This window comes from Apodemus sylvaticus, chromosome 1 (assembly GCF_947179515.1).
Source record: "Apodemus sylvaticus chromosome 1, mApoSyl1.1, whole genome shotgun sequence".
Taxonomy (NCBI): Eukaryota; Metazoa; Chordata; class Mammalia; order Rodentia; family Muridae; genus Apodemus; species Apodemus sylvaticus.
Genome location: NC_067472.1, coordinates 23,827,077 through 23,854,412, shown reverse-complemented (window position 1 = coordinate 23,854,412; position 27,336 = coordinate 23,827,077). Strand labels below are relative to the sequence as shown.

At 43.3% G+C, this 27,336-nt stretch overlaps 1 protein-coding gene across 5 annotated transcripts in view; it reads right to left on the bottom strand.

Moving 5' to 3' along the window:
* Positions 1–27,336, bottom strand: part of Myof (myoferlin) — a 152,177-nt gene that overhangs the window by 69,138 nt on the left and 55,703 nt on the right. For 3 of the 5 annotated variants that reach the window (XM_052186522.1, XM_052186543.1, XM_052186565.1), the window contains exons 6-19: positions 26,179–26,345; positions 25,488–25,616; positions 22,653–22,715; positions 22,523–22,573; positions 21,451–21,481; positions 20,805–20,920; positions 19,880–20,006; positions 17,612–17,715; positions 14,577–14,645; positions 14,307–14,350; positions 11,997–12,079; positions 9,480–9,518; positions 7,883–8,007; positions 6,491–6,607 (exon numbers count right to left, since the gene is read on the bottom strand). In XM_052186522.1, the coding sequence (XP_052042482.1) occupies positions 6,491–6,607; positions 7,883–8,007; positions 9,480–9,518; positions 11,997–12,079; positions 14,307–14,350; positions 14,577–14,645; positions 17,612–17,715; positions 19,880–20,006; positions 20,805–20,920; positions 21,451–21,481; positions 22,523–22,573; positions 22,653–22,715; positions 25,488–25,616; positions 26,179–26,345 (1,265 nt within the window). The remainder of the gene's footprint in view (positions 1–6,490; positions 6,608–7,882; positions 8,008–9,479; positions 9,519–11,996; positions 12,080–14,306; positions 14,351–14,576; positions 14,646–17,611; positions 17,716–19,879; positions 20,007–20,804; positions 20,921–21,450; positions 21,482–22,522; positions 22,574–22,652; positions 22,716–25,487; positions 25,617–26,178; positions 26,346–27,336) is intronic. The other 2 variants (XM_052186532.1, XM_052186554.1) reach the window with 2 other exon arrangements.

The window sequence follows — 27,336 nt, the reverse complement described above, 5'->3', positions numbered from 1 at the left end:
ATATCATCCATGTTGCAGCACATATACCTTCACATAACACTTTCCCCAGTACAATTTTGTTGTATGAAGACACTTCATTTGTTTATCCAGTTACCCAGTGATGGACACACATGTAGCTTCCACCTTTTGGCTATGATGAACAACACTGTTCATCCTGCTTCCAAACCCTTTGAGTCTGCACTCAGACGTACAACCGCTAGATTCTACAGTGATTCTATTTTTATTTTTGGTGGGGAGGGGGCTGCTTTAAGAACAGGCTTTATTTTGTTTCAAGCTCTCACTATGCCTAGGCTGGCTTTGAACTCACAACCTCTTGGTTCAGTCTCTAGGTGCTGGGATTATAAACATGCCTCGCCATGCCTGGTTGCTGTGAGAACTTTTATCATCTTGTAGTCTTGTAGAGGTAGAAAGAGAAGGGAACAGTCCCCTAGAAAGCTCATGACTATGAAGTCGCCATTTTGGCAAAAGGCATTTTGACCTAGCAAATAAAGCAGAACCCCCTAAGAAAGTTCTGTCAGAAACTCCTCTGAGCTCTTGCAGAATTCTTTCTAAATCATTGGCTGCAATCTCAGCTTCAGTTTCAATTGTAGTCATAATTTTATATGCAACATACTTCTTCTTTATAAAGTGCTAAGCATGATTTAAGAAAAGGGAAGTTGTTTTTTAAAAAAAGGAACTATGATTTGGGCCCTAAGTCTGAGGTGGAATTTCTAGACTTGGTTTATGGAAGCGAGACAACCCACCCTAACTGTGAGACCATCACCGTGCATGAGGTAGGGCTCTGGGCAGATCAAAAAGAAAAAAGGGAGCTGATTATGACAGTCACCTTGTCCTGCTTTATGACGAAACCATAATAAAGAAAAAGTATGACTAATACAAATAACTTCTTTCTTTTAAATCCTTAGAAAATTCAAATTTAAGCTTCTGAATCTCCCAGCATTCTTCAATCTTGTATAATTCAGGGAACTTCACTGCAAGGATGGCTCAGTAGCATCAGGCACCTGATAAATGGCCTCAGTGTCCCCAGCAACTCCAGTACCAGAGCAGAAGGCTAAGATAGGAAGCTTTTAAACTCAAATATCCATGCTAAAGCTGCCCAGGTAATTGGTGCGAGTAGCCAGCCCAAGCTCCTGCTAGTATGTCTTCCTTATCACGATGGAATGTACTCTCAACTGTAAGCCAAAATTAACCCCTCTTTTTTAAAGTTGCTTTTGTCCAGTATCTCATCACAGCAATAGAAACAAACAAACAAAACACCTAAAACTCAATACAGGATCCAGAAGGAAGGATTGTGATTGGTCTGAAGGGAACAAAGAAAGAGCATGGGGTGTTCGCTGAGTGGGGAAGACGATGTATCTGGCTGAATTGTGCTGCACAGACATGCAAGTCAAGAGTCCATCAGGAACCCTGGGATGTTCTCATGCAATGCCTGCACAGTTGCCCACAGGAGGCTTCTCAGGCTCCTACCCCTGGGACACCATGTCTGTAATTTAGTTTTCCTTGATTGTAAGCAGTTTTGCCCTTAAGATTTGCTACGCAGAGAGATCCCAGAACCAAAGCCGAGGAACCCAGCGTCTTAAATTGTGTTTATGTTTCTACCTCTCCTTACCATGAGGTCACAGGGCAAGTAGACACCATGTAAACAATCAGAAGACATGGGCTTCTGATTCTTCTAGAATCAGGATGAGGAAGGAATGTTTCAAGCAAGTCTGATCTTTGCTGGTAAGCAGCTGCAAGGTGGACATACTTTGACTACAACATTTAAAAAGAGCCTACCTCTTCTTCTCCTTGTGTTGAGACTTTGTGGAGGTGTTAGGAAAAGAAGAAGTCTTACACCACCCCCAAGAAGAGTAAACAGAAGAGGGGGTGGGGTAAGCTGTCTGTCCTGAAATGCTATAAGATAAACGAAAATGATGAAATTAATCGGCTTTATTTAAAAATGCCCTTTGGATGCACATGTTCTGAAGTGCTTATAGTCAGCCACTTGGACAGACATTACTGCAGCAAGTATTTATTGTCTGACTTGTTGCTTCAGCAAAACCAGACAACAAGTAATTGTGTATGGGTTAATAAAAAAGCAGAAAGTGCAAAGCAAAAACAGAAAACAGACCAGAGAATGACAATGAAAAAAAGAGAAAACTATGGCAGAGGCCCCCAAAGGCAGTAGGCGCTCTAATAATGCTGCCTTTACAACCTTTGGTCTTCTTTTCTCTGCCTGGAGCCTTCTATGGAAGCACCAGGCTGGACCTGCTTCTGTCCCTTGGTGAGATCCATCCAGCAGGCCCACCCAGAACCAGGCCAGTTCTGCTCCAGGGAGTGGGTCACTCTTGACTCTGACAAACAAGTTCCCTTTCCGCTGTGGTCTCAGAGCTCTCCCCAAACACACAGACTTTGTAGGGCAGTGACCAGGATCATGTCCTAGGCTGAGCTGAGCACACTCACTGGGCATAGATGTCCATTTCACTCTGCCTCAGATCCTGCTGCGCCATGGCTGGGGTGCGCTTAGGCCCCAAGCTTCTCTCTTGCCTTTGAACTGCTAGTTGGTTGAGTTTTTTGTTTGTTTGTTTGTGGGTTTTGTTTTGTTTTGTTTTTGTCTTTTTTTGGTTTTTGCTTTTTGGGTTACTCTTTTTGGTTGGTTGTTTCCCCCCCGCCCCCATTTTATTTAATGAAGTGTGTGGTATAAGCTATTTCACTATCTGTATTCAATTATTTGTTACGAAGAGAACATATTCTGTTTTCTGTCCCGGCTAATGGCAGAATCTTTGATGCCCACCGCTGGCGGATGCAGTGGCTCATACACATCGTTGGTACTTTTCATTTTTGGCCTTCAGTTTTTAAGCAAATGAAGGAGCAAATGAAGCCCGTGCCTTCTTGTCTCTTGGAGCTCAGCGGGTCTCTCACCCACTCCCGTTCTCCTTCTTTCATTATGGTTGTTCAGTGTGAACAGAAGGAACCTGGATGTAATTGCATGCTGACAACAACTAAAACCCCAAATCAACAAATAAACAAAAGCCCACAGACTATTATAATAGCTAGAGGGTCCATCCATCATGGCATTTCTCCATAACCCTTAAATCCAAATGACTTATTTCTTTATTTACTTATTTATCTATTTGTTTATTTTTGTTTTTCTGAGAAAGGTTTCTCTGTGTAGCCCTGACTGTCCTGGAACTCACTCTGTAGACCAGGCTGGCCTCGAACTCAGAAATCCGCCTGCCTCTGCCTCCCAAGCAGATGACATATTTAAAACCCAGGTACAGTCTATGACTGCTCAGGCTCATTGTCACCAAGCAGTCAGTCACCTTCTTCAGCTTTCCTTGAAGGTCCACAGGACACATGTAGTTCTCCTCCTGGGCAATCCTGCACTAAGCAGTACATGGGGATGTCCCACTTTCCCACCTGCCTGCTCCTCTTTTTTTTCTCTCTCCTAACTTATCGTCACCACAAGGTAAAAATCTTTATAGAGTTGAAAATGTTGTAAAGTGGACATAAAGACTCTAGCCAGAGCCATAGTGCAGGAAGTGGGGGTCCATTTCTTTGAGCTCCATGTCTGCTGTAAAAACCAGCAGAAAATGGGTTTGCCCCGTGTCTCTCACAGCATGAACTCATGGAATCCAAATAAAGAGGCTCTCCCGAAGAGCCAACAAAGAGCCTGCTCTATAGGATTTAGCTTGACAAGTCAGCATGAGATGCCCAGGTATTTGGTTACTCTTAATCCTTTTGGCTAGTAAGCTGGTATAATTATATCTTAATCCATCTGGGCATCCATAACAGAAATACCATACCATCATCTATATAACAAATAAATGGTGACTATGTATTTGTCCCAGTTCTGGAGAACTGATATATTAGATATCTAATAAAGGACCTTTTCTTGGCCTTTGTTCTCAATATGTCTTCATGCGGTAGGAGTAAAGCTCATCTCCAGGGCATTATTTCTGAGGTGACTAATGCCCTTTTGAGGCTAGAGCTTTCATCCTCTGATCACCACTATAACGCCCTAATTCCTAATTCCTTCACTCTGGAGGTTAGATTTGAACATATGACTTTAGGGGTGACAAAAATGCTCAGGTCATACTAACTTACAAGGTCTGTCTTCTGAGATTATAGCAATTCTCTGAATACAACAGCCTCATCACATTTTGGGATATTCCCAAGAATTACTAACAAAGTAATTGAAAATTAGGAGTAGGGGGCACATTTGCTGATCTTAATGCAAAGTTGCTGCACCTGTGTTGGGATTAATGGACCACAGAGCCTCCCTCTCCCTGCTGACCATGCCTTGTGGTTGAGAAGGTCTAGGGGGGCATTCACATACTCGCCTTTGATGATACTTGATTTAAAGTCTCATCTTAGCACAACCATTCTAAGCTATACACCAAGAGAATGAGATAACTCAGGAGTTATCAAAACCCAAAGTCAAGAATGGTGCTAAGGCATTTACTGGAGAATTTTCTTTTTTTTTAATGTCTGGGGTTAGGTGATGGAGAAGGACTAGAGATTTCTTAGCAGTTATTTCCTAATGGCTTACTTTGATAGCCTGTGAACCTGCCTTAAGAGATTGGCTAAGTATGAGAAAAGCTGTAAGCAGCTCTGGATTCTAAAGGCAGACATGTGAATGTACATCCAAGGCAGATCACACGTCCTTCCTCTTGGCAATCTTCATGCATGGGTTTAAAAGCAAATGGCTACTATAGTTCTTTCACTATTTATATTACCTAAATGGAGTCATCCTAGATGGTAACATAAACTTCTAGGACAGCATTTTTGCCCAGTCTGTGACCTTGCTAACTTGCCTTTCCCCCCTGTTTACAGCTGTGCCCTGTGCCTTGTTCTCAGGAGAGACAAAGTGAGGGGTGAAGAGAAAGGTAGTCTTGGGAAGAATGGGGGTGGAGGGGTTGGGGGGTGGGGGGTGGGGGAGTAGGGGGGGAACATTAGCCTCTGCTCTGGAAGGAGCCAAAGGACTGAAATTGGTGCAACCCAAAGGCTGAGCTCCAAATGTCCCAAACTCCAAATACGTATGATGCAAAAGTCCATCAGCACTGCTTCAGCTACCAGCCTGACCTAATCGTCCTGGTGGCAGTCCATGAACTGGAGGGTGGGGGAGGGGAGAATCTCTGCTGCAGTAAGTAGATATTCTTCCTGTTGGTCATCCTGAAAAGGGTCAGACTTTATAACTGCCAGACATTAGTTGACTTCAAGGAAGAAAACTGCACTGGCTCAGCTGAGAACTATTGAGAGCTGGACCTGAGAGCGGAGATAAGAATGTGCCCAAGACGCTGACTGGGCCAAGCCTTAAGAAGGCAGGTTGGAAATGGACAGGAAGGCTGATAAACAGAGACTGAGAGAGCTGCCCCAGGTCACGGCTCTGACAGCAGCCACTTCATGTCAGCCGTCCTGCTGTTTACTTGGCTCAGAGCTGACATCTTTTCTAAAGTTGCTGCTTGGTTTCTCTATAACATGGGAAAATGAGAGAAATGTTCGGTTCTCCCAATGGAGGGTGCGGCACCCTGAGGGAGTTGGTGGCCCAGGGCAATCTAGAACAAGCCAGGAGACTCCGGCCTGGGCAGAGGAGTGTCTGTGAGTCAGCTGCTCTGCCAAACAATTTAGATTTGTGTGTCCCAAGAACATTGACCTGAGAGTCTCAGGAAGAGAGAGGTGAACTTAGAAGACTTCCTGGCTTGAAGGAAAAAGGGACTTAAAGCCATTGTAATGTCAGCAGGAAGCAGGCATGTCCTTATCGCTATGAAGCCTGAGATGTAGCAGCTGCCTGTGAGAGTGGAAATGGGGTAACTCTGGTACCTAAGCCATCCAGGGGAAGAGCTCTTCCTCACAACCTCTCCACCCAAGGGCACTGTTTGGGTATTCTGTCCTTATAAACATATATGTGGTGGCCAGTCTTTATCTCAAGAATGACTGGATTAACAAACCGAGATTAGTCATGCCTATAGGTATTTCTCTTGGTGTTTCCAGAGACATGGAGTCTTGGATATAATTAATGGATTATCCTTTGCTGAATTTATATCATGATGGCACTGTCAGGAGTTGGTGACAGTAAGAGGTACAGGACGCAAGTCACAAGGGACTGTAAGATACTGCCATCTTTTTCTGTTCCCTCTCTGTTGCTTATTCACAATGAAGAAGCTCCCACATGCCTCAGTCCCATATGCCTTTCATAATCCTGTTCTATCTGGTTTACATGGGACTATACAACCATGAACCAAACTTTCAGAAACAGTGAGCCAAAATTAATCCTTCTACCCAGAAGTTGTCTATTCTTCAATTTTGGTCAGACTACCAAAGACTAATATACCAATTAACATCGCAGTGGCTGAAGCAAGCCTCATTATCTTCATAGGGCTGTCATGGATATATCAAGGGAATGTTGGAATGATTTTCTCTGATGCAGATCTTTCTCCAGCTCTCCCACAGATGACTCTTAGTCTCTCCAATCCCTTCCATCCCGTGCTATGTTCACCCTGACATTTACCTCAACAACCAGAAGGTCATCATTTGAAATGGGCTCAAGCTTCTTTTCTGGTGGTTTCTTTTCAAGGAACGTGTTTAGTTCAACCAAGATTCTGCCTCTGTAGGCTACCCCTTCTCCCTAAAAAGCAAGAACACAAAATTATTCCCATAGACAGGGACCACAGCTAAAGAATGTCTATGTATCAGATCAGGCTAACACTACTTTAACAAACAAACAAGTCTTTAATATCTAAAGGAAGAGTCATTAACTTTCAGATGGATTCCAAATAATGCCCTGAGATGCAACGGTAGAAAAGGAAAAGGGTCTTAGCTTGACCAATGCTGGAGGCTTTGAAGCCATCGTACTCTGGACCTGGACGCAGTTTCTGAAGCAAGGCAGTGAAGGAGAACAGGCTCCAAGTCTCCTCCATCTCAGGTCATCGGGAACAACCCTGCATTTTTGTCTATTTATGAACATGGATCCCTTTCTCCTCTTCTCATAATAAAGAAACTGTCGTGTGGCAACCAGACAAGTCTCAGAATCGTCAGGAAGCAAAAGACCAAGATGCCCTGGGTGTGCTAAAATACGGAAGTCAAAAGTAGATACTCCTCCCATCCTACTCAACAGCGTTTGCCCATAGAATCTTCTGGAGAGAAATAGAAGGCTCTTAAGTCCTTGACTGTCTTCACTGTCCCCTAGCCACAGCTTTCTATCTATTATATATATATATATATATATATATATATACATAATATATATATGTATATATATATATTTTTTTTGAGCACCGGGAATGGGGGTGGGGCAGAAATGACCAAGAGACATTTAACTTCTACTGCAGTCAAAAGAGACTTTCCCGTCTGTGAGACGGTGCTCAAGCACAGCTCAGGGTCTCCACAGTCGTGTCATCGTAGATCTGGAATATGCATTAGAGAAGGAGGCCAGCATTGGTCATCTGCTTTGTTGATGTTTTCCATTAATGTGAAGTTGAGTGGATGGTTGTGGGATTTCACTTACCCCACTGTATGACTCAGTCACCAGGATCCTTCTCTCTCTCTCTCTCTCTCTCCCTCTCCCCCCCCCTCTCTCTCTCTCTCTCTCTCTCTCTCTCTCTCTCATATAGGATCTTGTTATGTAGCTCTGGCCAGCTTCAAGCTCACAGAGATCTACCTGCCTCCTCCTCCTGAGTGCTGAGATTAAAGGTGCCTGGTCTTCTGATCCTTTTTGTAGTCTTTATTTCTAAGATGTAAGAAGAGTAAGACTTCTCTCCTTTAACACTTTATCAGCTGAGTGGCAGGTCTGCGTTAGGAGTGGAGAATGTAAATGCCTCTCCCATGAGATACTTATTACTTTTATAAGTAGGGATCCCATTCACCAGTGTCCATTAATCACAGCCCCAAATGATAAACCAACCTTTCCTGTATTCAGCTCATCATAGGGATCTGGAAATCCTGTGTACTCTCTGGGACTTCCGTAAAGGTTCAAATAACAAGGTCCAAACGTTGGGACAAAGCCCACTTCTGTCTCTCCTGTATTTGCTGAGACGTAAACAGCATTATTAGATTCTAGATCTTTAACATTCCAACTATGGAAATAAATATTAGTTATTAGTCAGTTAGGTGGAATGAAGTTTTTCCTCTAGTTGGTGAATTAGTTCCATTAGTGAGAATTATGAATACTAAGGGACCTGCTGTATTTTACTATAGCTTTAAGATAGTAAAAAAAAACAAAAACAAAAAAAAAAAAACTGGGATAATTCAGACAAACTTATCCTTACAAAAAGAATGCTATTTTAAAAGGATCTTAAGATTTTCAAGTTGTTCTTCACATTTTTTGCAAGTTTATAACTGACATATTAAATATTTTGCTATTTTTGGAGTAAAAGATGATGTTGTTTTAAGAAGTCATTTAGATGATATACCAGATTTACTTTATATCATTTATAAAGATGTCATTTAACCTTAAGTGGTATTGTAGGTGCCGTTAAAAATACACTAGAAATTTAACTGTGTCAACAAGTTCCTTACAGTTGTAAGACTGAATTGCTATTCTGAAGTGTTAAACAGATTACCATTCATTGCTTTCTCTCTCCAGTGATCATCTGATAAACTCTGTGTCCTCTACTTGGACTCAGCAAGATTACCCCTTAATACAGGATACTGAAGGCAATGCGAAGAAAGAGCCAATCGAGAGGAAATAGGGGATACAAGCATTTTCTTCATCGAGCTGAATAGCTCCAAGATGAAAGAAGGCTGGCTTCTCCTCCAAAAAACAGAGGCAGGAGCATTCTTGGGTGGTACACAGAGGTCAAGCTTTGGTTCACTAGTTTGATTTTATATCTTTAACATTCAGTGCAATAGGGGCAAGGTGTTGGCTAGGCATAAAGAATCAGAGAGTCTCAGAGAAAGTGTTCATGTTCTAAGGTTGCTTAATGCCTGTGCTTCTTCAATTCAGAGCCCTCCTCTAAAGGAACAATACCATCTGCGTTAGGAGAACAATGGTCAGCATCGAGGAAACTTGCAAAAAATGGCAAGAACTGCACAAACCAAAGTGCATGGTGGGATATTCCACACTAGGGAGACGTGAAAAGTGGAAAGAACTCGTGTCTTCTAACCTAGGGACTCACATAGAAAGTGGGGCAGAGATACTTCACACGTTATCGGAACGATAGATTTAGCAGTGCCCTGCATCTCTACCCATTGAGCATATACAATAACAGAAAGTATTATATCTCACAAACAGTTATTTGCAGTAAAGCCAGCCGCACAGGATGATGTGCATCTAGATGAAAATAGGCAACAGGGCATGAGGGCTGGCTATCGAATGCGTTTAAACGTAGCCACGCAGGACCAGCACACATCACTCATGACACACTCTAACGCCCACCAAACAGTATTTGAGACAGTGAAACATCAAGGAGAAGGTTTTAAGGCAATCCATTAATACATTTCTTAGTAAGATGTCAGAGGATAGGAAGTTGTAGAAGACAGCAAAATTACAAAGCGTAAACCTGTATATGACGCAGCCCCAGTTCCCGAGGATGAGAAATCTATGTAGTAAAAATATGATTGGTTAAAAAAAAAACAACAAGAGAAACATGAAGAGTTTAAAACACACACTGCAAAGTTAATCGTGTTCTGTGCTGGATAAGCAGCTGAGTAGCAGCAGGGAATTCCCAGTTCACACCCAAATCCCACGGAGCCTTTTCAACGTGTACTAGTCTTACCAGTTAGTTCATTGTCAACAGGCTCAAAGCCAGGTGAATAACCCAAACCTGCCTACTTCAAAGAGCCCAGCATTTGAGAAGAACTGGCTTCCCACAGCCACAGGAAGCAGGTGAAGTTACTGACACAGCATGCTTTTAATAAATCATTTACATGTCCCTAGCTGGGACAGTGGCCAGAAAATGCAAAAGTTAATTTGGTTTGAGGCGATATAAGCACACACCTGTAGTTAAGCCTGGATTATATGATGCAGAGCATGGTTGTTTCTTTGTGTGCATGTGTGATGGCGGGGGCGGGGTGGGGTGGGAGGTTGAGGGAGTAGGGGTCTGCTCCTCGTGTTTTGTGCCCCTAAATGAGGCTACCCGCAGGACCTGTAATGGCAGAAATTCTCAAGAGAAAGGGGGGTGAAACTGCCTGTAACAATTTCTGGGATTAGTTCTGATGTCAGCACCAGTATTTCTTGAACTGCTTTCGTTAGATATTGTCTAGTGACTCTCCACTTTATAAGGGGGTTGGATTGCTGTTGTGCATTCTCTGTACAGGTTTGGCACTTTCTAACCTCTACTGGTTCTCTTTAACCTATAGTGGGCACATCCATATTACCCACTCAGCAGAAAGAGGCCCTGAGCATGCCTGCCCTTCCTCTGTCCCCTCTTAATCTCTATTTTCTTTGCTTGTGTTTTACATTTCAGAAGGGTGCTAGCATCTGTGTTCTGTTCACAGCTGGGGCTGTGGGTTTCAAAAAACAAAACAAATCATTCTTATGACATAGTAACCATTTTAATACTTGTTTTCTGCTGTGGTTCCCCAGTCTTATGATCCCTTCAGCAGAGAACACGCAGGTGGAATCTCTTTCTGGCTTTCAACCGTCTGCTTAAAATCATGCCCCATGTAGCTTTATATTTGAGCCATGCATTTCTGTCTAACTCTTCTTTGTCCCTGAGATTTATAGTTGTCTTTCTTCTTAACGCCTTAAGATATGAAACTAGTGTCTTCTTTATCTTATCTCTAGGATCTCCCAGGTTCTTGACATTGGTTGGGATTGATACTATTTTTTTCTTATTTTACATTCATTGGCGATTGGGTCTGCATGTGTGTATGTGTGTGGGTCACATATATACAGTGCCTGCAGAAACCTTAATAAGGCATTAAGTTCCCCTAGAACTAGAGTTAGGGATGGTTCATCAGCCATGTTGAGGTCTGTGCAATACATTAACAGTAAGTGTTCTCAATCCCAGAGCATCTCTCCACCCCCATATTGATGCTCTTCAAACATCGATGCTCTTAAAACAACCATAAAAAGAAAAACTTCAGTTCCTCCAGACAAAATTTTATTCTAAATTACCTCACTTTACCCAGTATGCTTAATGTACTGGCTCTTGCAAAACTCAATCTGCAGGTATTAATGTGCTGGTGTTCATTTTTCTATTATTATTTTAACTGCTTTTCTTTTCTTTACTTCAGTCCTTAGATATGGACCAACCCATAACAACAGGTACAGGCATCTGCGGGCACTCTACTGTCAATCCAGACAGTTCTAAAACAGCTCCTGGCAAAAGGTTTTGGATGGGAGCAAGAGGGATGAACATTTATAGCTTGATATTTGCTCCCATCATTAGCTATTGTGCAAAACATCATCGGCAAGGTTCACTGGCCTCACTGTGTGTGTGTGTGTGTGTGTGCATGTGCGTGTGAGTGTGTGTGAGTGTGCATGTGAGTGTGTGAGTGTGTGAATTTGTGAGTGTGTGTATATGTGAGTGTGTTGTGTGTGAGTGTGTGTGTATGTGTGCATGTGCATGTGAGTGTGTGTGAGTGTGCATGTGAATGTGTGAGTGTGTGAGAGTGTGTGAGTGTACATGTGTGTGAGTGTGTGTATATGTGAGTGTGTGTGTGTGTGTGTGTATACACTAGGGATTGAGCCCAGTACTTTTTATTCTCTATGTACTCACTCTAAAGATGGGCCACATTGCCAGCCTTATCTCTCATTCCTGTTTTGAGACAGGGTCTTGCTAAGTTGTCTAGGTTGGAGGGAAACTTCCTATGTAGTCCAGATAGGTCCCAAGTGTGGTTCTCTTGCCTTAGTCTCCTCTGCAGCTGGGGTGGCAGTCCTGCACCATCAGGCCCAGATCATTTGCCTTTTAAGGCATCAAGCCTGATTTCTAAGTGACTGCCACAGCTCATGCATTCTGTGTACTACTCGATCGATGACCACTGCACTACCTGAGCATTGCAATTGACATTGTTCTTTTCTAGAAGCTTTGAATCCTGCTGAGCTCTGATCCTCAGGTCGCTTGATCACTCACCTTCTACTTCTCCCCCAGAGGCAGCGATCTTAGAGAGGTACAGGTACGTTGTCCCAACTACATCATTTTTGGTAAGCCGGTCCCTGTGTAAAACAAGAGGTTATGTCTTCTGCCTATAAAGTTATAGCTTTAATAAATAATATTAAGTGAAGAGCTAGAAGACTTTAGACCTCAAAAACTGTCCAGTGGCCTCAGACTTCACTGTACTTTAGGACTGAATGGGAACTTCCCACCCTCATCTACCCAAGCTCAATTCAGGAAACCTTAGCTAGAGGCCAGGAGTGGACACACAATGACTACACCTGTAAGTCTTATGCTAATGGCACTCTAGCCACTCTAGAAACCCTGATTCAGTCAGACCATGCATTCTGATGTCATGAAATTCAGGTTAGCTGAAAAGTCAAAGGATTTTCAAATGACTACAATTGACATCATTGTCATAAAAGGAACAGACTAGTTATACAACCGTAATTATATTGTGTAAAATAGTTAGCTATATCTTACCATATATACGGTAATTTTATGGTGTTTAAAGTGGCTTAAGTATAATGGGCTGTATCTAAAGATCTATCAATTAATTAAATTGAAATGTGCATTGATCACCTAGTATATGACAGATTTTGTTTCTCAGAGCCCAGCTTCATGACTAAAGCTTAAATGTTACCTACATTGTGGGAAATATTTTTGCCAATATTCAGTATAAGTACAAATATGAATGTGTACCTTTCCATGGACATTCTAGAGAGGCCTCAGGTTGGGAATGTACTACGAACATTGATCTGTTTCATTCCTTTTATTCATTAATAATGTAATGGCATACATTCTCTGAAGCCTAAGCCTCATTGTTTGAGGGAAAGATCAGAGCATAATATCTTATAGGAAGTAACCATTCCAGGTAATTTGTTAGAAAAATATTAGATAGAGTTAGTCAATCATAAACACAGGTTTGAATGTTTTCTGCCTCTTCAGATAGGTTTAGAATCCTTAGCCTTCCCTTCATTTTTCAATGCCCTTCAGTATATGCAATCACAGAACTGGGCCCAAAGATCCCCCAAGGAAGCTGGGACTCTTTGTGTGTCCTTATCTATGTCCATGCTTTGAAGGGGGCAGCAAAGGGCAGGAACGTCCACATTCATAGAGACCACAGGTGATGCTGGTATAGCTCAGTCACCCAGTTCTAGAGTCAATAGGCTCTACCAAAGCCATTAAACTAGGGCTAAATCTATACTCTCAAGGGTCCCTCAGGCCCTGGAATCTCTTGCAGTATATGACCTGGGGATCCCCAATGTCTTGAAATTTTTACATTAAAGAAGGGGACATTTTGTCCTCAGATCTCAGCTGCAGCTCTCAGTTATGACATGGTCACTAAACAAGAGTCTCTCCTTCACCTAGCTTGTCATAACATGAAAGTCAAATGCATTTGACCAAAGCAATGTGCAATGTGGGGTTACCTCACAGTATGTGAGCCCGGCTGGGCCTGTAATCATCAAGTGCTTGTGGGCAAGCTACCTTGGCCCCTCTGAGCCTCAATGTCCTCACTGTAGGCTGAGGCTGAGAACAGTCCCTGCCCCTCAGTGTTACCATGGAGATGAGGATGACATGTGTTCCTCTGCCTCTTCCTCAGAGGGCTGAGGGCTGTCATTTGAACACTCCATCCAACAAGAACATCCTATGAATGGTTACGGTGACCAATTGATTCTTGAGAGGTTGATCTAATAAGAATTCTTCAATAAATCCCCCCTTCCTTCTCCTTCCTCCCTCTACTTTCCCTTCTTTTCTTGAGCCTTAGTCTCACTATGTAGCCAGGATAGCCTAGAACTCACAATTCCCTTCAGCCTTCTAAGTGCCAGAATCACAGGCGTGTGCTACCATGCCTAACTTGATAATTTTTTCTCCCCACTTCAGGTAAGCAACATTTTCAATTTTCCTTTTTAATAATAACAAAGAGTTGTGTTTAGACATCTTGATGCTTCTTCCTAAAAATTGGTTTACTCTATTTCTGGCCTATTTGGACAGCCTAATGGAAATAAGATTCCTAATTTCTTATCTTTGAGCATTTTCAGGTGACTACCTTCTTTATTTTGTTTATGAACAACTGAACCAAGATTTCTAAAACCTTTCTGAAAAGCCTTTTCTATTATTATTGTTATTGCCTTACTGTTTTTATGTTTAAAGAACCCTCTGCTGCCCACTTCCAGGTTTAGCTTTCTTGTAGAAGAATCGCAAAATCACTAAAAGGTGCTGAAGTGATGCTCTTGGTACCCAGATGTTTAACTCGTAAATGCTGAATCCAACACACTTGCAACTCACCAGTCATATACTGTTAGTTTTATTTTTTCACACATGGAGGGAAACTGTTAAAGAGAAACAGAAAGTGGTAATTATTTCTCCATTAATTTGCTAACTAGTGGAGCCAATGTTCTTCAAGTTATTTTTGTATTACTTTTTAAAATTTATTTTTATCAATTAATTATTTTATTTATTTACATACCGAATGTTGCTCCCCTCCCAGTGCCCCTCAAAGAGCTCCTCCTCCACCTCCCATATTCTTAGTTTTTATGAAAGAAAAGAAAGTCAAACCTTGATCTGAAGATTGACAACTTGATTCCATTCAGGGTTTGCATTTCTCTCAATTATGTTGGTGCACACCTGCAAAGATCACACACACAAGAAAGCAGGTAGTTACAGTTCTAACTGCTAACTGTGTGTGTGTGTGTGTGTGCGCGCGCGTGCGCGCGCGTGCGTGCATGCATACACATGCATGATTATGACTTCAGGGGTCTACTTACAAGTTATACACTTAGTAACCTATAAACCCTCCCTCCACTCATTCTTCAGTCCCTTTTTCCTTCTTTCTTTTCCTTCTCCTCCCCTTTCTTTTCCTTCTCCTCCCCTTCCCTTCCCTTTCCTTCCTCCTTCCCTTTCCTCTCTGTCCCTCTCCTCTCTCCTCCTCCTTCCCGTCTATTCCTCTCTGTCTCCCACTCTCCCGACTCCTCCGCTTGTCTCTGTGACGAGGACTGAACCAGGACTTTGTGCATACAGCGCATGTACATCAAACCTAATCTTTATTTTTCCTGACAATAAATATGTTAAATATGACGTGGGTTGGAGTTTAACCTTGGCCTTTGCTTCTCCTGTCCACTAAAGGTTGTTTTTTTAAAAAGAATTATTTATTTAATGTTGTATGAGTTTCCTGTCGCCCACACACCAGAAGAGGGCATCGGATCCAATTACAGATGGTTGTGAGCCACCATGTGGTTGCTGGGAATTGAACTCATGACCTCTGGAAGAGCAGCCAGAGTCCTTACCCACTGAGCCATCTCTCCAGCCCCAAAAGGTTGTTTTTATCTGTCTTCACTTGCTAAACATCTAACAGGTGAGCATAACAGGAACTGAGGTTACTGAACATTTATTGTATACTCTTTGATAAGCATCTCATGGTTGTTAATTGACCAGCTTCCTGATTACTCCTGGCACCACTCTACTGTGAGCCCTCCAAGTCCACTTAGGAGGAAATTCAGAGCTCTCTCTCTCTCTGCTTGTTAAGCCCTCCCAACCCACCCCTGCTGACCTTGTGTCTCACTTTCCTCCTGGCTCTCCCTCCTCCAGCCACAGAGGCTTCCCCGCCCTGGAAGGAGGCTTCCATCATGGCCTCTTCCTCTGCTCCTCTTCCTGCTTGGAAATCCCGGGCTTTGGGGTCATTAAACACCCACCCTTTGCTCCAATGTTACTTCATCCAAGGCATCCCAGTTGATAACTTCACATACACATATCCGCATAAACACATTCAGACATACACACATGCGCATATTCAAGCACACGCAGATGAATACATAGACACACATCTATCACTTGCTGTCACTTTGTTTTCTGTGTAGTTCTCAGCACTGACTAAAACCCTTCGGTTCTCATTTGCTCTACTATGTGATGATTTCAATGTGCTCCCAAAGTTGAAAACATAATATTGAAATTCCTACGTGCATAGGATTTGGAAGTAGAACCTTTGGGGAAGAAATTGAAAGTGAGGAGGTCACAAGAGTGGGGCTCTCATGATGGTATTAGTAGAGAGATTTCAACTGGCCCATTTACCCCCTCATGTCACAGGCCCTTCTGCCATGGTACCATGAAGTGGAAGGTCCTTACCAGATTCTGGGCAGATATCTACGCTGTGTTTGTGGACTTTCCAGCCTCAAAACCATGAGCCAAATAAACTTCTACTCTACAAATTACTCAGCCTTGGGTATTTTGTTCCAGCAACAGAAGACAGATTAAGACCGTCTATGTCTTCTAGGCTCTGAGAGAACTATGTCCATGTGCTCATTTCCACATTCCCAGGACATGAAGCAGATGACTTCTGAAACTAATTAACCAACTCAAAGACCCTGTGAGATCATTAGCACTCACATTCACAGCTTAGGAAAGTGAAACTCAGAGGCAGTCAAGGGCTGCGGCTGACTGTGGAGTTAAGTCTACAGTTCAAATCAAACTTCATCTTATCCCAGGGACAGGGGCTCCCACTGTGTCTACAACAACCCTCCTAGGAAATCACATGCGGTCACATGGGTGCTATGTATGGATTCCTGCTTTAGTAACTAAATAGCTCAAACACAAAGAAGATGCTAAGGTTCCTGTGACTGTCCAGGGCATACCATTCTATGGGATAAAAGCTCCATGTTGGACCATCTCTGTGATGGATGTGATGTGGTCTCCCCTACACCAAGGGTCTTTCTGATTTTTCCAGAAATCTGAGATGGGCTTTTCTGCTCTGTTCTTTAATAATTAAATAATAATTTAAATTATAATAAATAATAAAATAATATAAATGATAAATAAAATAAATAGTAAAATAATAAAATATAAATAATTTTATGGAACCCCGAAATAAATTTATGGGGTTCACCGCAATCTGAGAAACTGTATTAAAGGGTCACAGCATCATGAAGGATGAGAACCACTGGTCTCCTTTGAGGAATTATCTAGATCGAACTGGCACATGAGGATGTCTGTGGAGGACTGTCTTGATTATTAGTTGATATAGAAGGACGTAGCCCACTGTGGACAGCACCGTTCCCTAAGCAGGAGATCCTGGACTGTGTAGGAAAGCTAGCTATGCGTGAGCCTGGGAACCAGGCGGAGACTGCTCCAGTAAGCTGTGTTCCTGTGTGCTTTCTCATTTGAGTTCTTGCTTAAATCCCCATGTGACTATCCTCAGTGATGGGCTGAAATCTGTGAGCTGAAATAAACGTTTTCCTCCACTATGGTGCCTTTGGTCAGATGTTTTTACCTCAGCAGCAGAATGGAGGCTAGAAATGATTAATGGCTGGCTGGTGAAATCTTGGGACCATGATTAAGGGAATGGTTGAACCTGAGAAATAACTATGACAGTCCACTGTTGGTCTCACTAAACTCCAAAAGACAGATTTTTTTAATTTGAGTCCTGTATGCTTTTTACTCTGAAATAAGGTTGTGGAGAAGCCTGGCATATCCAGATTTAGATAACCAGTGTCTCGGCAGAGTGGTTCACTGACCAGGGGCCATTTCCCAAAGATCACTAAGAATTCACCACCAAGAAATGACTGTTCTAAGAGATATACACATTTAGACCACATACGAACCTTTTTCCCAGCAAAGGAGACTTCCACAAAAGGGTCCACGAGATTCTTTTTATCTGCAGTGCCACCAAATATTTCCTTCACTGTTTGTGAGAAGGCATCATCCACTGAAAAGGAACGGACCACACCCAAGACATGAAATCTACTCTCTTAAAACAGCGAAACTCATTCAACACAATTTAAAATTCCCCCAATGCATCAAAAGAGATTGAAGAAGAACTGTTCTTTGTGGTGGTAAGAACTAGCAGCAAAAATGTTCTTTGTCTTGTGAGAGAGTGACATAGGGAGAGAGAGAGAGAGAGAGAGAGAGAGAGAGAGAGAGAGAGAGAGAGAGGGAGAGGGAGAGAGAAGGAGAGAGAGGAAGGGAGGGAGGAAGAGTGAGAGGGAGGGAGGGAGAGAGAGGGAAGGAGGGAGAAAGGGAGGGAGGGAGGGAGAGAGAGAGGGAAGGAGGGAGAAAGGGAGGGAGGGAGGGAGGGAGGGAGAGAGAGAGAGAGAGAGAGAGAGAGAGATGAATGTGAAGTTGAATGTCATCTATCGCAGACATTCCCAAGAGAAAGATGGAATGGGAACATTCTAGAATCTTTGAAAGGACAGATGGGTTCCTGGGGAAGAAGAAAAACCTGAAGCACAAGTTGCCTGCCACCTGGGGAACTTGGGGAAGAGTCCTGCTCCCCAGAGCCAGGCAGAGGAGGCGGGAAGGATGCTGGGCTGGCAGCTTGCTCCTTATAAATGGAATCTTTGTAACTCATTTGCTTAAAAGGGTCAGACCTCTCAGCAAACGTGGCTCATAAGACAGTAGGGACAAACAGTTGCTGAAACTATACTTTGCTCAATACTTCTTAAGATATTTTTACTATGTATGTGCATATATGTGTATACATGTTTTATGTGCGAGGGCACATGCATGCCACAACATGAACATAGAAGTCAGAGGACAATGTTAGGTGTTAATCGACAGCTTCTGTCTTGTTTTTGAGGCAAGGTGTCTCTTGTTGTTTGCCACTCTGCCATGTACTTCAGGTTAGCTGACCCACCCAACTTCAGGGGTAGCCTCCTGTCTTGGTATCCCACCTAGATTTAGGAGGTGCTAGGACTGCAGACACAAGCCTGCAGGTTTTACATGGGTCCTGGGGAATTGGAATCAGATCAAGCTTGAAAAGCAGGCAAGCCTCCTTTACCTGCTGAGCCATCTTCCTGGAGCTGCTCGGGTATATTTAATAGTCCAACAGTAAGCGTATTTTTGTTACAAAAATTTTACACTTTCTTTAGGTAGGGCCAGAGAGATGGCTCAGTGGGTAAAGCACTGGCCACTAAGCCCTACAACCTGAGCTTGATCCCTGAGACCTGTTAGGTCCAAATTGGGACCCCCAAAATGGCAGTGCTGGTGACAATGTCCTAAATAGAAGGACTTTGGCCAGGTAAACAGAAGGATCATTGCTGGGTAAACAGAGGCCCAAAGATGCTTACCAGGAATCTCCTTTAGTCCCCAGTGACTTGCCTTTGTTTGTTTGTTTTGCTACTTTGTGTGGGTTCTCCTAACTGTCTCCTATCTTTATCTTTAACTGTATCTTTATCTTTAACTGTATCTTCTCTGGCTCAGCTCAGTTTCCCCTTGATCAACAGTCTCTTATTTTCACTCTGCTCAATGCCTTTTCTTCTCTTCCTTAGCTTGACTCAATGTTCTTTCTTCTAGCACCTCTTCTCTAACCCTACTCTCTCACCTGGACCCTATTCATCTGCCTACTCCAACCCTACTTTCCCTATGCAACCTCTCTCAGCCTCTACTGACTTTTCATATTCTCCTCTGTTCTTTTCCCAGAAGTCCAAGAGGCAATAACTATGTCTTTCTCTATTGTATTATGAGACTAATTGAGCAGACATTGGGGATCCTTTAAAGGGCCAGGCACACAAAATAAATAACACAACAGTCCACCTTCAAAGATCACCTCCCTATGGCAAGGGCATCAAGTTCTGGGTCAATCTGTACAGCCTATATCAGCTCAAAGACCCCAAAGATATTATATGGCTGCATATAATATCTGCTTGTTTTTCTGCTATTTTTCTCTTCTCTCTGCCTCCTGAGAGACAGCTTTTGCAGTTTGATCCCAACAAACCTTTCTTTCTGCCCACAGAGTAGTCTAATTCAGTGGGTCTTTTAGAAGGGAACCTTATCGAAGGAGCATCCATCAGTATTCAGAGTATGAGTTCAACATGTACCATTCCAAAGACTACTGAACGCCCCCTCCCATGCATGACTAAGGCAGTACATACTCTGGGGGATGTCCTCAGCTCGGTAGATCTTCAGCAAGAAGGTTACCCACCGGAGGGCAATGCCAGCTGGAAGTAACAAGTTACTCTCCACGTCATCACTGTCATTGTCACGGTCTCGTTTCTCAGTCTATGAGAGACATGTGGTTAAAATCACACACATGAAGAAGAAGCAATTCCAAAAGAAGCCAAGCTATTGATATCTAGAATTGCCTCCATTATGACCTCTAATGTTTGGTGCTTAAAGGTTCAGTTATTGATTTTTCTTTCAGCCTTAAAACCTCTACAATATCAGTGCTTCAGTGTTTCCGTATCCTCCTGTAGTCTCATGAGCACCAGCATTGAGGATGCGTGTGTACTCCTGTGTTCTGGTTTCTCTCTGGCCTGTTCCTGTTTCTAGTTTGCCATCTGATTTCTGGAACTATCCCTAACCCATCAGGTGGAAGAAAGTGATGAGATAATGAATCTTTGCATGGAAGATGAACTCAAGTCTTTCTAATGAAACAATGAAGTTACACACATACACACACACACACACACACACACACAAACAAACATCTGTCTTGAATTAAATACTTACTCCTGGGTGCTGTGATGCACACCTGTAATCCCAGCACAGCACATAGCAGGTGGAGGCAGGAAGATCAGAAGTTTTAAAGCCAACCTTAACTACAGAACTAGATCTGAAGCTAGCTTGAGCTATATGTGACCCTGACTCAACATCCCTGCCCCCTAAAAGAAAGACTCACAAATACTAGGGCACGCCAAGAAGGAATCCGAGCTGCAATGATAATCTCTGATCAGCAAACGACAACTTGGAATTGGAGGAATCAGGGATAGGAGTTGCAGCTTGGAATCTGAGTTCCATTTCACAGCCCACTGCTTAACTGCGTTTTTAAGAACAGAAGGTAGAGGGTGAGGTACTTACAGGGGGTTCGTCTCCGGTCCCCAGGACAAACATGCTGACTTTCATGTAACCTTTTGCCCCTGAGCTGGTGTCTTCTGGGTCATTGAGAAGGAGCCATTTCCTCATGACAGCATGGCCTAACATAGAGGAGCAAAAGGACAGGGACACTCTAAAGATGATGTGCTGCCAGTATTGTGATTCCAGTCAGTTCTCCAGGCAAGTCCACAAATCAACATCTCCTGCTCTGCACACATCTTAGTCCTGCCCTCCTATCCTGGTGTGACTCAAGAGACTCTCTGAGCTCTATAACAGTTTCACAATTTGATCTTAATAAGATCATGAGATCATCACAAAACGAAGAAGTCATCTATTTATGCATGTTAAGATTAAAAATATTAGACATCCGTATTTGTTATCAGCTATGATCGTTAAGTATCCTCCTCATTAGAGAAACAGTGTTTTCTTATTCCTGTGATGGGTTTGAGGGGCATGCCTCTATGGGAGAGCTCTTTCCTAGCATTTACAAGGGCCTTAGCTTGATCCCCACCACTGAAAAGAAATCTCTTCAAGAAATTTCTTCTGAGATTTTCTTAAGCTCTAGGATTTTCTTCAAAATTAGAAGGAGTAAGGCAAGTAAAGTTGATTGGGGGGGCGGAACATGACTTACCAGGTTCATCATAAACAAATCCAACATCAATCTGGGAAAAAATTAAAAAACAAGTTAAATATATTTTAAAATCAGTCTTGTCACTTTAAAGACAAAAAAAAAAAAAAAACAAAACCCACATTATATTTAGATTCGATGCCCTCACCTTTAAACTTCCAAGATCTAAATTCCAGCCTCACCCACTTTGTATCAGCATGTTGTCTGATGTATGATATGTGGAAGACTCTGAATGGGTCATTACTGAATGTGTGTGCTAGATGTTGGGTTGGAATAAACCGTGAAAGCAGGGTGACCAGCATGTCCCAGTTTCCCCAAGACTTTCTTAGTTTCCACAGAAAAAGTGCCAGAGAAACTGGGACAGTTAATCACCCTACAGGAAATCACCTTACCCGTTCCTGTCCAACCTTCCTTCCTTTCCAGCCAGTCTTAATGTGAATACTAATCTAATTGGTGATTGGACGCTTCCATGATGTCTTTACACATCTCTACGATTCCATTCTGCGACCGAGGATCAAAGTGGTTAAGAGAATCCACCCCAGTGACAGGCAGGGTATGACCGAGGTCTGCCTGGACCAGATCATCTTGGAAGCATGTTAGCGACTGGATCTTCTTCCTTCTGAAGGCAGCTCATCCTCTGGGACTGCTGAAGTGCCAGTCAAGAATCTGCTCAGTGAGCACTACTGAAAAAGTGTAACTTCGCTTGTCTGTTCTCATTTCAGACTTACAGCCGGCTTTTTAGACAGAACTCTAGGACTGTTGGTAAGCAGAGCTGGTTGGGGCCTTCTGCCAAGACCAAGCAAGTCCTTTGTAGCAACATCTTTGCTTCCATCCACAGACAGAAGCTGTCACAGGCCTTCATTGACATCCCAAAGCATGTGCTTTGGAATGTTATTAGTGTTATACTTTTAAGGTAGATAAGATATATGAAGCCTTCAGCAAAAATCATGGTGTCTGTCCTTTACCTAGAACCCTAAAGATGTCACTGCCATGTGTGCTTTGAGGCCTGGCTGTGAATCAGATTCCCTATTAGGAATCTTTGTATCATTGAAAGAAGTACACTGTTGTCACTCACCTTGAATTCCCCCATCAGACAATCTGCCCTCAGAGAATGGGAATTATAAACCTGGAGGAAAGGAGAAAGGTGAGCTGATGGCCTTCGTCCAGTGGTCAGCGAGCAGTGTCCTCCTGCCCTTGCCCCTTACCCGGATGCTGATGATCTCATCCATGAGCTCAGAGGGTGTGATATGCACATTGTAGAAAAATAACTGTCAAAACAACACAGAACACACGGGACATTAGCAGTGGCTCAGGCCAGGAGGAGCTGATGCTGAAGGTTTGCCTAGAAAACTGCTAACCATGTTTGGAACTAGGTATGGTGGTGTGAGCACTTACCCATCTCTGCATGCTGGCAAAGGAAAACACGAGAAATAGCTGACACGGGCAAACTTGCTCACTTAGCACAGGATATTTACAGCTAACTAAAGTGAGGATCTAGATTATTTCACATTGATACTTTGACTACAGTGCGTGCTGACGGCTGGGATGCCCACTCGGTTCACTAACATTCTCAGTTCTATCATTTCTGTCTAATGCCTTTAAGGAAAACATTGTCCACTCAACTGGGGTAATTCCTTCTCAGTCAAGCCTCACCACCTCTTTCCCAGCACATGAGAGGCTGAGGTGTGAGGACTGCCATGACTGGAAGCCAGCCTGAGTTACACAGTGAGTTAGGTTAGCCTGGGCTACAATGAGGACCTTAAAAAGTAGCATTTACTAAAACAAAATCATTTTCGACAACTTCTTATGTGGAAATATTTTAAATAAAAAACAATACCTTTTGTCTTTGTTACTATAGTAGGACATAGGACATTTGCTTCTTTTCTTTTTCCTTTTCTTTTCTTTCCTCTCCTCTCCTTTCTTCCTCTCTTCCCCCTCTCTCTGTCTGTCTCTTCCTCTCTCTGTCTCTGTATCTGTCTCTGTCTCTCTTTTGAGACAGAGTCTCACTATGAAGCTCTGGCTGTCCTGGAACTCACTCTGCAGACCAGCCTAGCCTCAAACTCACAGAGATCTACCTGCTTCTGCCTCCCAAGTGCTAGGATTAAAGGTGTGCACCACCACCACCACCCAGAGGTCTTGTTTTCCTTTTCAGGAAAATAGATTTATTACAGTTTTTCCAAACTGGGAAGAAAAATAAGTTTCTACTTAAGATGACTATGGCCATCTTAAAATATCCAGAAAAGCTAAAGCAAGGCTAGTCTTTCTTGATTTTTTTTTTTGCTTTATTTCTTTTTCTTTCTTTTTAAATTTTTAACTGAATCACTCAAAACAAAGTTTAGATATCATGGTAATTTATTCCTTCAAAGTGTATTTGTGCATGTTTCATAAGAGTAAGGGCACCTTTTTTGTATAATCACAATGCTATTACTATATCCCCAAAATGAACACATAGGCAATCGATTTTAAGATTTTTCTATATATTTCAAAACAAAAATTCTTGGATTTTCCTCCAAATCTAGGATCCAGACAAAGATCACAACTGAATCTGGATCCTATCTTTCCAGTTCCATTTTATCTAGAATAGTTCTATTTTTCTTGAGGTTTCTCAATTGTTTTATAAAAATATTCCACAGCTAGTCCATAGTACCTACTGTTATATACCTGCAATCCCAGAACTTGAGACACTGAGGTAAAAAAGTCAAGATCTCTGCCCAGCCTGGGCTACAGAGTGAAAGTGACTGAAAAAAATCTGTCTGTCTGTTTGTCTGTCCGTCTGCCTGTCTATCTATCTATCTATCTATCTATCTATCTATCTATCTATCTATCTATCTATCTGTCTGTCTATTTATCTGTCTATCTATCTATCTATCTATCTATCTATCTATCTATCTATCTATCTATCTATCTATCTATCTATCTCTATCTCCACAATCTGATAGCTGCTGACATATTATCTACAGCACACAGTAGATGGAACTTTTATGTACTATCAAGACATAGGTGCCCTGTAAAGAGGTGAGGGGTCTGGGGCTATAGCTAAGGGCACACCTAGTATGGTGCATGATGGGTACCCTAGTTTGATGCTCCAGGTTCAGTCTCTGGTACCACACTTACCTACTTAAGATGACGGATATGAAAAGCCTGAGGAAGATGGAGACCCTTGCTGCACTCCTCATAGTAGCTTAGTTAACATACCTCCCATATCATGAAAGCATTAACCGACATGTCTCATGTCTAAAGCCCCAGTCACTGGCATCATAGGCATCTATATGCTTTTGTTTGTCATCAGTATGGGTTTGAAGGAAATGGGGTTGGTTCCTTACCTCACTTGAATAAGACAAGGGACAGGGGCCAGAAGAGAAGAAACTGGTTTCTTTTATGAATGTAGACAGAAAAAAAGGACAGAGCCAGAATTGGGACTGGGGTTCGATACTGTAGGGAAGAAGAGAAACCAGGAAAGACCCAGGCTGAGGAATCTGAAAGCTGTGTCTCCCGAGCATAGCACAGGTCGCCTCTGAGGGGCTCCTACATTGTTTCTGTTCATGCCCAGATGTAATTTTGTGGGGTCTGAGATGACCGGTGAGGCATTAAACACTTTTGAGCATGTCACAGAAGTCAATGGAACCGGACTGCATTGCTTGTTCATGTGGCTTTCCTTTAATAGGAAATATTTTTTTTTGTAGCCAAACAAATTTTGACACCTCTTAAACCCTGAATTGTACAAGGTCACAGCCAACCTTCAGAGTCATTCTGTAGTGTACAGGAGCTTGGGTGGGCGCAGGTTCCATCACCAGGATAAAGGGGCCTAGGGGAAACTAGACGTGACGGGAAGACACAGGCAACTGGAAATTAGCAGAAGCTAGTTAGGTGGCTTGAGGTCATGTGAACTCTCTGTGCATCACGCGGAGGCCTATACTGGGCTTTTCCATTCTTAGCCCATGTGTTGCCGTCCTCTGTGAACTGGGTGAAATTGGCAGACAGAGACATGTCCAAACAGGACAGACTGGGCGAGCAGGGCTGTGCGCTCTCAACCCACTCACCTCATCAAAAAATGGATTGTTCCCTCTCTTGATCCTCGTGCGGTGTGTCTGACCACAGATGTGAACTTTCACCACGGGCCTTATGTTGTTGCCGCATAACTGACGGCCCTCGATCACTCTGACACGGATCTGCAAGCACAAAATGGTGGTGTTACCAAAGCTTCCCCAGGGCGTGGTACAAAGAAGTCCTCTAGTGTCACCTCAGCTCTCTGGCTCATAAGGATGGCTAAAACTGGTACTGAGACTTCCTAGTCTGGAAGGAGCCGTCTCTGCTCACTGAGCAGAAGAAAGGGTTCAGAGCTGGCCTGGGAGAAGCCGGGCAGCCTGAGATTCAGGCACTGCATCCCATTGCCTGGTCTTCAAGTGCCCCTGTGATGCACTCATGCTGAGAGCTAAGAAACATGCAACTGGTGCCTGAGCAGCTGCTAGTCTTTGCTAATCAGCCCCGGCCTGCTTCCAGAGGAAAGGAACGTTCCCATTACATCCCTCTGAAGCAGCTTCTCTACTCTGACTCTATACACCCTTCGTGCTTATAGACAGGAGACTCCTTTCTGGGTGCAGGTCCTTATATCCTTTTTCAGTGGCTGAGGCCCTGTCCATAGGACTATGTCTATCACGATGTCACAGCAGTGGCTGGGCTGTGGGCCCAGGGGGTGGCAGTCGGTGCACAGAGCAGCAAACCCCTTCCCACCTGGAAATCCTGAGGCTTGTTGGATAGCATCCTCCGGCTGTTCTTTCCTTTGGTGATCCTCCGAGCAAGCTGAGCTTCTGACACTGTCCCAGATGGCCCCTTGGGCCCAGGGCCTCTGATCATGCCATCTACCTTGTCTTCATCCCCCTGGTCTTCTTCCTCTTCTTCTGAAATACAGAAGGGGAACCAGTTAGTGATGGTCCTTGGCCTGCAGCTGTATACCTAGGACCCTGGTCTCCTGGACTTGTCCTGTGCCCAAGGTAAAGGACATGATTTGGTGGCTCTGACTGGGAACTTGGTGCTTAAGACAGTTTAAGACAGTTTCTTTCAGAAAATGCATTCATGGTGTATTAGGACCTTTGGTCAGACCATCTTTGCAGAGACAAGAGAACACTGGAGAGCACAAGGACAGTGAGAGAAGAGCTGTGGTCTGGACCAGCTATAGTGAGCAAGCGCTCACCTGAGGAGCCAGCCTGAGATCAGGGGCCAAAAAGATGAAGAAATGCCACAGAGAACCAAATGTATAGCTAAACTTCGAGCCCCCACCTCCCATTCTGCCACGCCCTGCTTCTCACTGCTTCTTCCTCTAGAAACCAACCCAGGAGCCATGTTAGGATCCCACCCACCAAACTTCCTAAGTTACAATTGCCAGGCTCACCAAGATAACCCTTGTAGCCCCTTTCTTGCCAAGCACCTCAGTGTCCATGTCCTCATCTTATCTTCTGTTTGTGACTTCAACACCCATCTGTCCCCTCCTTTACCTCCCAATCACTCCACAGATTCAAGGGAGAAAGTTTCCCCCACACAATAGGTTGATGTCCTCACTCTCTGCTGTCCTTTAGATCCTTCTCCACAAATGTCCCCTAGCTCCTAAGGTCCCTCAATGGCTCCTTCTCACTGCCACCTTCCTCCTGACTTCAACCCTCAGCTACACGGAACCTTTCTTTCTCTAAAACACTCTCAACTCTGCCTACAACCTCTTCCCTCTCTTTTAGTTACTAAATCTTCAAAACTTATTGACAAACTTTACCTTTTCTTAAGAGACAAAAATGGCCTTGGAAGATGGCTTAGTCCATAAAATGCACTAGTGCTGAGGGAGTCAAAGACAGACAAATCCCTGGAGCTCATTGGCAAATCAGCTTAGCTGACTCAGTGAGC